Source organism: Emys orbicularis, chromosome 8 (genome assembly GCF_028017835.1).
Source record: "Emys orbicularis isolate rEmyOrb1 chromosome 8, rEmyOrb1.hap1, whole genome shotgun sequence".
Classification (NCBI taxonomy): domain Eukaryota; kingdom Metazoa; phylum Chordata; order Testudines; family Emydidae; genus Emys; species Emys orbicularis.
In genome coordinates, this window is record NC_088690.1 from 17,182,331 (window position 1) to 17,194,998 (window position 12,668).

General features: G+C 39.5%; 1 protein-coding gene across 1 annotated transcript in view; it reads left to right on the plus strand.

Annotated features, from left to right (window-relative positions):
• PATJ (PATJ crumbs cell polarity complex component) overlaps positions 1-12,668 on the plus strand; it is a 210,458-nt gene that overhangs the window by 41,529 nt on the left and 156,261 nt on the right. Inside the window, exon 17 of the mRNA XM_065409300.1 lies at positions 3,951-4,082. Within this exon, the coding sequence (XP_065265372.1) occupies positions 3,951-4,082 (132 nt within the window). The remainder of the gene's footprint in view (positions 1-3,950; positions 4,083-12,668) is intronic.

Consider the following 12,668-nt stretch of genomic DNA (forward strand, 5'->3'; position numbering starts at 1 on the left):
CCAAATTCACGGTTGTGAAAAATGCGTCATGGACTGTGAAATCTGGTCTCCCCCATGAAATCTGGTCTTTTTGTGTACTTTTATCCTATACTATACAGATTTCACGGGGGAGACCAGCATATCTCAAACTGGGGGCCCCAGCCCAAAAGGGAGTTTGCAGGAGGGTCACAAGGCTATTGTAAGGGGGTCACAGTATTGCCACCTTTACTTCTGCGTTGCCTTCGGAGCTGGGCAGTTGGAGAGTGGTGGATGCCGGCCGGCCAGCTCTGAAGGCAGTGCCACAGGCAGCAACAGTGCAGAAATAAAGGTGGCAATACCATATCATGCCACCCTTATTTCTGCACTGCTGCTGGCAGCGGCGCTGCTTTTGGAGCTGGGGTCCCAGCCAGCAGCTGCAGAACTTTCTGCAGCCAGGGGAGGTTCCTGGAGATGGATCTGAACCAGCCTTGGGAAGGGCCCCTGCAGGGGAGGAGGAAGTCCTGTCCCTCACCAACCCGGCCAGGACCAGCAGCTGGAGTGTGGCGTATGGTAGGAGCCCTCAGCCAGGGTGCCCTCAGCCCCTTCCCCTCCCTAGCTCCGGGTCCAGCACTCGGGGATTAAAGGGGTCTTGGGGGGGGTGTGTGTGTGTGTAGGTGGGTGTGTGACCACGGAAACCTGCCCCCAACCATGGTGCCCTGGGTGGTCGCCCACCCATAAGGCTGGCCCTGTCAACCCACAAAAGTGTTCTCCAGCTGCCCAGCTCTGAAGACAGCGCCGCCATCCCCAGCAATAGCACAGATGTAAGGGTGGCAACACTGCGACACCCCTCCCCCACTACAATAGCCTTGCGACACCTCCCCCACCATTGCCCCCTTTTGGGTTGCAGGCCCCACTGTTACAACACTGTGAAATTTCAGATTTTAGTATCTGAAACAGTGACATTTATTATTTTTTAAATCCTATGACTGTGAAATTGATCAAAATTGACTGAATTTGGTAGGGCCCTACGTATGCTCTATCACGCCACATGCTAACATGTCTTCCTTTATGCCATCCTACCACTTCTTGGGCTGGCCTTTCTCTTTTTCATTCAGTCTTGGTATATTGGGGTCTCTTACTCAGTTTGCAGGACTGTGGTTTATATGCTCATGCCATTTGAGCTTGTACTCATGTTTTTTGCATTTAGGGGGTGTTACTCTGAGCATATCTCTAGCATACACATTCCTCACCTGGTCTCTCTTGCTTACACCACTTGTCTATCTCCAAATTTGTATTTCTGTGAAACATCATTTGCTCATGTTTCTTCTTTGTTACCCAACACTCGGCAGCATACTTGAAAACTGGATGAACCACAGTTTTACAAACTTCTCCTTTTACGCTTACTTGTATCTTCCTTTCACACCCTACACCACTTATCTCTTTCCTTTTGAGCCAAGCATTCATTATCCTCACTCTCTTATTTAATCCTCTATTTTCTCAGGTTCTGGACCCCCAAAAACTTGAAACTGCATTTTCAGTATTGACTGCGTGTCTAGTTTGAAGGATAATTCTACAGTGTTCGTATAATTGAAATTACATACCATGTTCTCTTTCTCTGCTTATTTTGCGCCCCGTCTCTCCAACACATCTCTCATTTTATCAAGATCCTCTTGTAGACTATTTTTCTTAGTGTATAGAATGATATAATCTGCAAACAACATGCACCAAGGTGCTTCCTTCTGTATGTTCCTTGTGGGGGTATCCAGGATGAGGTTAAACAAGAAAGGGCTCAATGCTGATCCCTGACGCACTCCCACCTTAACCAATAGTTTGTCTGTTTCACCACTAGAAGTTCTGAGTGTTGACCTTGCATCTACATAATGGTTTGAACAAGCCACACATACAGTTTTGATACCATTTTCTTCCTCATACACCACCAGATGACTTTCCTAGGAGACTCAACATCTTTTTAAAGTATGAACACGAAATCGGGTAGGAAAGTTTGGAGCATTGTGGCATTTGTGCTTTTACATATATAAACACAATGTGCCAAGGTAGCTTTTGGTAGTGGATGTCCCAAACTCATTAACTCAATGAGAGCAGGACTTGACTTTAATTAGTGTAGTAGTGACAGAATAGCCCAAGTCTTTGGGTGGGTTGAAATGAACCATGGTGAGATATACTGGAACTTAAATAGAACACTGTGAATCTGCATGTGAAAATTATATTTCATTAAACAATAACAAATCTAACTGATTTTAGTGACATTTTCTCTTTAAGGCTAAAGCACAAAGTGTTCAACAGAGACCCAGGAACACTTGACTAGAAGGTGCATGGATTTTGAGTGATGCTTTGACTTTTTCATGTTCTTAGGCTATGACAGTATTTTAGGTAATGTGTTTTCAGTGAAAGATATTTCATGTTCGCAACTTTAATGTTGTTTACTCAGGTAGGTTACTAAAAACTTCATTGTACTATAAATACAAGGTATGTAAATCACTAAGCTAGCATGCTGACTATGTACATCAAATACATCATTCTTCAGCTTAATAGGTGAGCAGGAGCTTTGAATTATACTAAATCTAAGCCTTGCTCCCATTAGCTGATTACTTCCATCTTGCAAATCAAGTTTTTATGCAAAACTGGGAAAACAGGAGCCTTAGCACTTATTTCCATGGTAGAAGCCTTAAAAATCCCAAATTAAGTGTTGAATCTTGTAACATTTTTCCATTATAAAATGTATTTACTCCTGGTTGCCCCTTCTCCCTGATCTAGATTCTGCTTGGTAGGATGGCCTTCCTAGGAGGATAGGTTGGCCAGTACTATGGATATTTTGTTCAATAGTGGAGGCCCAAAGAGGAACCATGTGCCATTTAGAATGGTCCCTTCTATTGCTATAGAACTCCTTCTTCCTTACTACTTGACTTTGCCTTTTAATGAATATTTTTCATCCGTATGACACCAGTTAAGTGCATTTGCCAACAGTTGATACTGATTGAATGACCCAAAGACTCTCTTTCTCCTTAAATCCACCTCCACAATATTTCTACTTTCTTCTGATTTAGGGAGCAAGAAGCCATGTCTGTGATTATAGCTTCTTTATCCCTTTGGGCCAGTGGTGATGGTTTGTGATACCTGCATGCTTACACAAAGAGCTGAAATTAAATGATTGCTATGTTAATAATGGAAGGTCCTCAAGTTTCCTGATGACAATTTCCATTCAAACTTCGCAGAGATCATGCTACTTGCCTGTGGACTTCCTTTTTTTTCTTTTACATTTGCAATATTGTTTCCCTCTACAACAAATGATGCAATAGCAGTAAAATTTGTAATCTGTATTTTATCTTAGACAACAAGGGATGATTTTTTTTCTCAAAACTTTTGAAATACACTTGTGAAGTCAGTTATTTTTAGAGGGATTTGTGTTTCTCTCTCTCTCTTCCAGAGTTCAAATGTTAAAGCAAAAATGGAAAAAAAAAAAAGTTTTTCAAAGTCAAGTACTCACATAGTTGCAATTTGGGATTGATTAAGATTCTAATATTTAAAATCCTCAGGATCTTCTGTCTTTTCATGGGCTTTCCCTTATGTGGTGGTTAAATCCTTGTGTTGAGAAATTTATTTTTCCTTTTATGCATCTAATGGGATGGCCGAAGTCCATTGACATGTAAAAGGTTAGTGCCATAAGTGTAATTAGAAATAATCCTTAACGTTATATAATTACATCTCAGTATTTGTGTGCAGTGTTAGGCCCTGATGGACATGTTTAGCTTTGCTGTTGGGAGTGGTCACAATGGGACTTCCTGTGGTAAATGCATAAGTGTTTGCAAGATCAGGACCCTAGTCTGGATGGAATTAGAGAAAAAAGATATATAATATTTCAGATGAGTTCCATCTTGGATGAACCATTAATGTAGGAGGAATATTGAATGAATAAACTTCCATCCAGAACTAAAAATAGGGATAGTATTTGCAGCAGATATTTTATTTTTCAGATGAAACCAGAAGTAGACCTTCATCCTGAAGAGGAAGGAGATGGTGAACTAGCATTGTGGTCTCCTGATGTGAAAGTTATTGAACTAGAAAAAGACTATAAAGGTTTAGGATTCAGCATTTTAGATTATCAGGTACGCTATTCCTTGTACTGTATATATCAATAAATACTGAAAATACCTCTGATCCTCTCTTTTCCTTTGTACTGTGCCTCAAAATTTCCTGTAAATATTGTTACGATGATTTGGTTATATATTTATAACATACTACAGTGACATTGCACTTGGACTTTGAAATTTGGGAGAAATTATTTGTTCCTTTGAGGCCAAATTTTCCTGTGTTACACTGGACCAACTATGTAAAGTATACGGTAGAACATTGTTTTAACCCAGACTAATTACTGGATATAATAAAGTGCAGTTAATCATCCTCTAACTCCTAACTTTGTGTTTAAAGGCTACGGGTTCTCTTAATCACTGGGAATTACTTTATAAATAATTGAGTAGTGAGAAAGCATTTAGTATCACAACATTTTTTTGCTATTTTTTAAATGTTTTGTCAATTTCCCCCCTCCCTCCTTCAGTTAAAAATACATTTGTGATGAGCCTGTTAGTACAGTGCTTTGCACAGGGGCTCCTAGGTGTCACGGTAATACAAATAAATAACCATTGGTTCTTTAGGCCTGATCCAAAGGCCATTAAAGTCAATGGGAAGACTCCTGTTATGATCAATAGACTTTGGATCAGACCCTTAAAGCACAACTATTCATTTTCCAACTTAAGGGCCCTTGATACCAAGTTTCACCACAATTGACTTCCATGGTGAGGTTATAAAGCCAGAAGTGACAAATGGGGTCTGCTAATACATGAAATTAAAGCAATTTATTACTTTATTGTATAAGAATAGGGTATAGACATTAAATAATTTTGTCTCTTGACTGCTTTAAATTTTTAGACCAACGTACTTGGGGCACAGAATTTTTTCATTATTTTTCTTAAAAGGAGCTGAATCTCAGACCCCAATAATAGCTTAAAGCAAATTATTCTTAAAAACAATCTTTTTTTTTTTTGTTAAAAAAAAAAGTTGTGGAACAGATTTCATAGACATCATCCTAAAGCTCCTTAGTTAATTAAGAGCCAAAGTCTCTGCCAGTGTAATTGGGTAAAATTCTATTGAATCTGTGCCCACTTACATTAGTAAAGAATTTGGCCCTAAATAAAGATATAAAAAATATCAGAATTTTGAGGTTAGGATGAAGTTTCTAATGTTATCCGTCAATGTGATATTTTAAAACCTCTAAGCACCATACTCCTAAGAATTAAAATTGCTGGATTGCTTTTCGTAATAACATAAACATCTGAGCGCTGCCTAAACGTTGTGGTTGAAGGAAAAAAATGTAGTCTATCATTGCACATAAATGTCAAGTGATATAAAAATCAATTATATTTTATACAATAAGACATGAATCAGGAACAGATTAAAATAAAAATACTTGGGGTATTATGCAAAACCATTAATTCCATATTTTTGCCAGTGTGATTTAAGATTACTGAAAGTAGATCCTGTTAGTCATTTTTGCTGATACGTGTTGTGTTACAGTGCCAGCTTTTCAGTAGAGTCCCTGGGACTCTACAAAGCAGCAATATACTGATTTGCTTTTAAGTTCTCATATAATCAGAATTAATGAAGGCTTTAATAACAGGCTTTTTATTTACTTATTCACAAATGTAAATACATTAGTAATATTGGGATCCTTGCAGATTTAAATACTTTCAGATCAATATTAAATAAACCGTAATCCACTTAATCTCAGCTCTATAATTACAAGATATCGTGCTATTTTTCTGTTCGGGATTGCCTTGTAAAGCTGTGTTGCTCTTCCCAGTACATGAAGAGTTCACTCAGAGAGAGAGAGAGAGAACGCACTTCATTTAAAAAACAATTAATAGTCCTCAGTCATGGAAAGAAGTGGTCTGAGTTTGCCTACTGGAAAACTATCCAGAACTCTTGCATGGGGTGATTTTGAAAAGCACAAATGAGAGGTGCACAACTCTCACTGAAAATCAATGGAAACTGGGTGCCTAAAATCCCATTTCTGCCTTTAAACTTCCCCCTCTTAAGTTAATACTGCTTTAAAAATGTAAGTGTCCAGCCCCATGTAGTTTGCTTCTAAAACTTTATTGAGAAAAAATTCAAGCTTTACAATGGCAAATTTACTGCTTACAAGATGTTTTCACTGTTTATACGTAAAGTGCATAAATAGTGTCCATTTAGGTGACCAGTAACATAATTTTAAAGTTTGGTATTTGTGAGATAATTGAGTTATAACGTCTCTTGCTGTGAGTGATTTAGATGATAAATCCAAATGAGTGAAACTCATTTTTTGCAAGGCAAAGGAAAGATGATTTTGTGGAAGAACAAAGAGCATATCTGTGACTTTCAGTGTTTCAGGTATTAAACTTTAAGCTTCTAATGTATAGGCATATTGGACCAGAAGTCTGTGATAGTGGCTGTTACCAGATGCTTTAGGAAAGGTGCAAGAAAACCCTGTTGTAATCATTTATGGAACTACCTGCCTTTTGGGATGGGTGGTTGGCGGGGGAGGAGGGTGTTCTGACTCTCATCCTTGAATGGCTGGTGTATACGCTGAAGCAAGAGAGTTTATTCCTCCATCTTAATTTTTGTTATCCTATCTATCTGTTACGTTCCTGGCATACACATAGAGAAGTTTGTTTAAAAACACAAAATACTTTCGCTGAAAGGTTGCAACATAACACTATTTCTTAGAATTCAGAATAACGCACAAGAACCCAAAAACAGAGATAAAGCAGGCTCACCATATCTTACTCTAGGCAGGCTCTCTGCAGACTGACTTCTGAAAGACCCTGATTGCATGCTTCCCTACATAGCCTTCTAACCTGCAAGCAGGACCAGGGAAACCGTTAGGATTTAAAGTGACAGCTTGTAATTTTTACACTGTTTTCAGTACAGCACGCTATCTGATATAACTGTGAGGGTATGCCTACACAGCAAAGAAAAACCCGTGGCTGGCCTGTGCCTGCCGACTCGGGCTCACAGGGCTTGGGTTATGGAGGCTGTTTCATTGCTCTATGATCCTGCGGGGTGGAAGTCTACACTGCAATGAAACAGCCCTCGCAGCGAGCCTGGAGTCAGCTGGCACAGGCCAGCTGCGGGTGTTTCTTTGCTGTGTAGACAGACTCTGAGTGTTCTCATTATCCATATAAATGTTTAATCCTACATTGAATCCTATTAAACTATTGTCCTGAAAGATCTGTTGTGTCCCAGTGTAAGTTTTCTGATACTTCATAGTACAAGCCCATTCGTGCTTCCGAAAAGCAATACTAATAAAAACTCTTAGCGATGGAGAATAGGAATTGAGAACGGAGAGAGTGAAATTATTACTCTGGCATATTAATTTTTAATGGACTATCCTTCTCATGATGTTACATCTATAAAATAAATAAGCGTATCCCAAGTGATCTAAAAGATATTCCGAGAAATGTATAAATGTAATGTCAGCTAATTTATACTTAACTTACATAACTTTAATTACAAATTAACTATACTGATTAAGAGTGGCCAATAATATTTCTACCTTTTCCCTACATTTTGTTTTTGTTTTCCTTTTTTGTGTTTAGTAACTTAAGAACTTGAAATCAGATTTTTTTCTATTTACAGGCTCCTCATGGAAGGATCTATTGCTGAAACATATGGTATCACTACACGAAGAGTGGGGCGTAGCCTTTGTGCTACCATAGAACATTTGTCTGTAAATTTTAAGCTTGGGATTTTCAGCTTTGCATGGTCATTTAAACTTAATAGATCTATTTGCATTCACCAGATCTACTAAATTGCAATGAGAAGTTTTAAAACTACTAAGCTTAACCTTGCAGGCAAGATGCCATGCTGTAGAAACAGGTGATCCCATGATGGAGCCCCTAAAATTGTGTGATATGTTTCACTGGATTCCTCCCTGAGGGGGTCTGTTTATTTTAAATAACAGCCTCCCGCTCAAGACTTGGTTGCTTAAAATGAATAATAGTGCTGATGTTGTAAAAATACAATGTGGTGAGATTAGTCAGATCTCTTAATTTAAGCCTGGTCATTCTTGGGGACAATTTGGATGGGATACCTCTGAAGGAAAATCCCAGGTACAGTGGTACGTGATGATGGAGATTCTACAAGCAGTATGCCACCTTCTGAGTTGACTGTGAACCTATATCTCAGTGGAGTAATGAGGAGCATTGTGTTACTGAAGATTCCATCTTAAAACACAAGTCCTGTCCACTTTCTGGTTATTAAGGAAGGCGTGGTTTAAAGTTTAGTATCCTGGCCAATTTCTAGGTTGAGCAATATTCTTTATCTCCTTTAATTTTCCCCATAATTTCACTTGGAGAAGTTACTCTGCTCCATCTCCTAACTAACTTTTATGTAGCATTGCTGACATGTTCAGTGGTAACTACATTGTGGTGGTGGGTGAATGATCCTGATGTTTAATCTGTAAAGTGCTTTGGGCTTGTTTAGGATATAAGGTGCTGTACATGAACATTGTTCTCTGCCAATAGGGGTGAAAGTTTTGCTTATTAACAACTTTGACTATCACAAAGAAGGGGTGGAGGTTTGGTTCAACCAGAGGACTAAACCAGCCAGAGGAAATATAAATGTTTGATGAATAGCCACCATTGCTAGTAGTAGTGATACTTTTTTTTTTTTTTCCTTTTTAAGGAAAAGGCAAGAGAAAATGATGCTTCAATCGGAAAAATAGGAAACACTGTTATAAAAATGAGTATGATCATGTGGGGGTAGATAGGGAAAAAGGAAATTCAGCACCCAAGATATAGACATTTAGAGACTGATGAAACCAGATACTAGGAAGGATAGTCCATTGAGCCTTGGGTTCTGAAAAAATAGCCTTTAGCATAGACCCAGCAGAGCAAAGAGATTCCATAACCAATTAGTGATGTGTTACAGACATATAGGGAAAACCACAGGCAGTTGTCCTGCAAATTTCGTGCGATTGTATTAACCAGAAGCTGACTCTTGAATAAGCTGATGAGCCTTTATCAAATTAAACAAGATGCTAAACAGACTTTTCATGGAGCGTAATTGCCTATGTTTGGAATTCAAAGTACTTTAAAATATTTGATATGTGACTACAGCTAGAACGGGGGTGGGGAGGTATGGTAGTGCTGGGGGTATAGGAATATTGGCAGAAAGATGGGCTTGCATTTTACACAGCATCTTTAATCCACAAAGATTCCAAAGTACTCTTTGAATTGCTTCAGTCACATCTGAAACTCAGTGACTACCGGGGCCAAATGCAGGTGCTGTTGAACAATGCATAACAGAATACAAACAAAAAAAATCTCACAACCATTTCCAAAAGAGGCCCCAGGAGTTTTAAAGAGAGACACCCTAATCCATTCAGATACTGCTTGGAGTGTTCACCAGTTTGATTTGGGCTGGAGCATTGTATAACATCCCTCTTCCTAAACACTTTGCGCTCTTACAATTTTTGGGGTTTAGGCCACCTTGAAATGAATGTGTTTTGGACAGAGAGGCATATTCATATCCCCATGAAGCACACTGTCACCTGTTCATGTGATGGAAACCAGTGGCTTATTGGCAAGCATAGTCATACAGCTATATTAAAAAGCAATTGTATCGTGGCTATCCGCTTGGTACTGGAAAAGCTGATGAAGGCTGCTTTTCTTCCATCTCTACGACCCATCCATATTTATTAACATCAAAGTACTGTAAGCCTTAATGCCAACTGTGCTGAAGATCTTGTCTGACAGCGAATTTGCATCTTTCCCTTTATGGGAAAGTTCTGCATCCCTTAAATCATATTAAGCTTCTTGATTTGAAAAATAATACTATATAGTGTGTTCATGAATGTAGCTATTGAGAAAATTCTCTCATAGTTCTGCTTAAATACTGCTTTTCAGTACTGAAAAGGGGATGAATGGAATGAACACATTCCTGATGGAGTTTCTAGGGTACTTGTGATGAGTGACTTTCAAAACCTCAATACAGCAGTACTAAAGGCATCAGGAGTCCAGAAGCCATTTTAACAGATCAGAGGCTTTATATATCAGCATGAGATCCAGATGGGATAGACCGAAAAAGTTCACTGTTGTAAAGAAACTAAAGAGGAGCTGAGATGCAAAAAGTTCTAAGAGGACTTGGATCTGTGCTGAGGTGCAGTTTGGGAATGGTAACTCTGATTTCTCCCAGAACGAGAAGTTAGGAGAGAATCCCATGATGTGTTACAGGAGGAAGAAGAAAGAAGTAGTATTTGTAAAGGGGACTGCCGTATCCCATGGATTGGCTCTCATTATGTTTCTTGGTTTTTTTAAGCAGATTTTGCTTTGTGAACTGTCATGGTTGTTTTCCAGGTAAAATAGCTGATTTTGGAGAGATCTTGGGCACTAGGCTGGAACATCTGTTCATTCAGAGTCCTTGAAATAACTAAAATAATAAACAGTAGTATTAAAAGTTAGAAACCTTTCCCTCCTCCTCCAGTAAATACAGATTGGGTCACTTTTTGAATTTCTTGTCTGCTGCAAGAAAGTCTTTATCTTTAAATGTACAGGAAATCATCATCATTATTCTGTAGAAGTCACTCTACCTTGAAGGACAGGGTGGCAATTTAAGGGGTCAGTACTGTAGCTTGAACAGTAGTTAAAAAGCAAAGTGTTTTCTAAAAATTAGTCATGAAAAGACTAGAAAAAGCTGTATGAATGGTTGGTGGTTATAGAAAGGCTCTGCAGTCTGCCTGTGACAGTTGGAAGCTCATTTATGGCCCCAAGCAGACACAGTGAACTAGCAACCTCTGAAAGTTCTGTTCCACTTCCATGTTTATCTGTGTTGGGACACATTAGAGGTGATAGGTGAACCTGAAAAGGTTCAGAAAAGTCCCTGAAAGTTAAACATCTCCACGTTTTCTCAGCATCTTCTCCTTCTCCCAAAAAAAGATGCAACTCATGAAATCTAGTCAAGATTTACCATTCTGACTATGTCCGGTTCCTCTTCGAATCCTTTCCCTGCCTTCTCCTTGCTGCCTTCTACATCAGTATTTAAATGCTTTGTCCTCACTTTTATGTCTCTCTACAATTCTTCCTACTAACCATTCTGTTCTCATCCTTTTCTCATGACCACTTCACTCCACCAAAGCTCCCACTCTCAACAGTTTTCCTTCAGCCTGGCCTGCTGCATGTAGACCCTCATCCCTGAACTGTCCAGTCCTGTCTCCAATGTCCCCTTCACATTCCACAGTCCCTCCCTATTGCAAGGGAATGGCTGTTGCTTATATCCTATGGTAGTCCTTCCTAGAATTCCTTGTGCCTCTAACTCCCATCTTTAAAATTATTACCCTGTGCTATTCTTCCTATTTACTGCTCCTCCACAGAGTAATTATGAGTGCGACAGTGGGCAGAGTTTTATTTTTTGTTTAGAAACTAGCGAAACATCTTTGCTTGCTTTACTGCATCCCGTTCACCAAGGTTCAACTGCTTGTTTTCTATTTATAGGGCAAATTCCTCTGGGCAGGAAGCTTTTCTCTCTCTTTTTTGTAAAACTCCTACCACCCTTTTGGGTGCTGTATAAATAGTAATGAAGAGCTCAGCAGGTTACTGTTAACTGCACCAGAGGGCCCCACAGAGAAATGCTGACTTAGTAAAGTTATTGCTTAAGAATCATGAGGATCCCAGTTTGAGTCTGGGCTGTGCTCAAATGTAGAATATTGATTAATTCATGTGACTGGAAATAAGACCACTGGTTGTTCAGCTGCACTAAGGCTGTCTGCACTAATGTTGGGCTTCTAGCTGATGCGTGCAACCATTGCTTTGATTGACTGTATTTGTATTTTCCCCTTTACTCCCATTCCCTCTGTGACCCCACCTGTTTATAGTTTTCTCCCTTGCCCATCTAAGTTGGGGGGAGGGCAGGGGAGAGTTGGTACCCCCTGCTGGTTTCCAATTAGGTGTTTTAAAAATCTTGTCTGGGTTTTTCTTGAGTCAGCATCCAATGTGCTCCCCAAATCCTGGGAAGCCCAAGAGTTTATGCTATTAGAAGTGGACAGCTGGCTTCAGCCCAGAATTTCAGTTCTGCTGAGCCCTAGCAAAGGATACGGAATATCACCAAAGGTAGAGAGAACCTGGGGATAGCATAGAACTTGACTAGAGTAGAGGGAGCAGGTGGCTGGGAAAAGTGTTTTTGAAGGAGTGGCTGGAAGAGACAGAAACTAGGATCAGGCAGAGGAGGAAAAATTGGGCAGAAAACTTATTGTACTTGGTGAGAGGGAGCTGAGTATGGAGACTTCTGGGTGTGATGAGGTTGGATTATGAGTGAGGGGCCAAAACTCAGGATGTTTTTTTAAACTGTAAAAAGATGAGGATGAAGTTTAGGCCTGGTCTTGGTGTACCTGAACCAACCCGTCCATCCTTCATACATATCTTTATGGAATGCTTCTCTTCAGAGACTAGTTCCTCGACAAGTAATAGCTAATTGTTTATTAAGGAAAGTGTCATAATTTGGTTTGTACCTGGCTCCCCCCAAAGAAATACTTTCGAACAACAACACAAAACCAAAGGAATGCAATTTGTTGTTTTCTATGGAGAAAACAAACAGTGGGTCAAGTGGGGCTCATGAACTTTGCAAGAGTTAGGCCCACTTCCCAAAGGCATTACAGAAAGGGC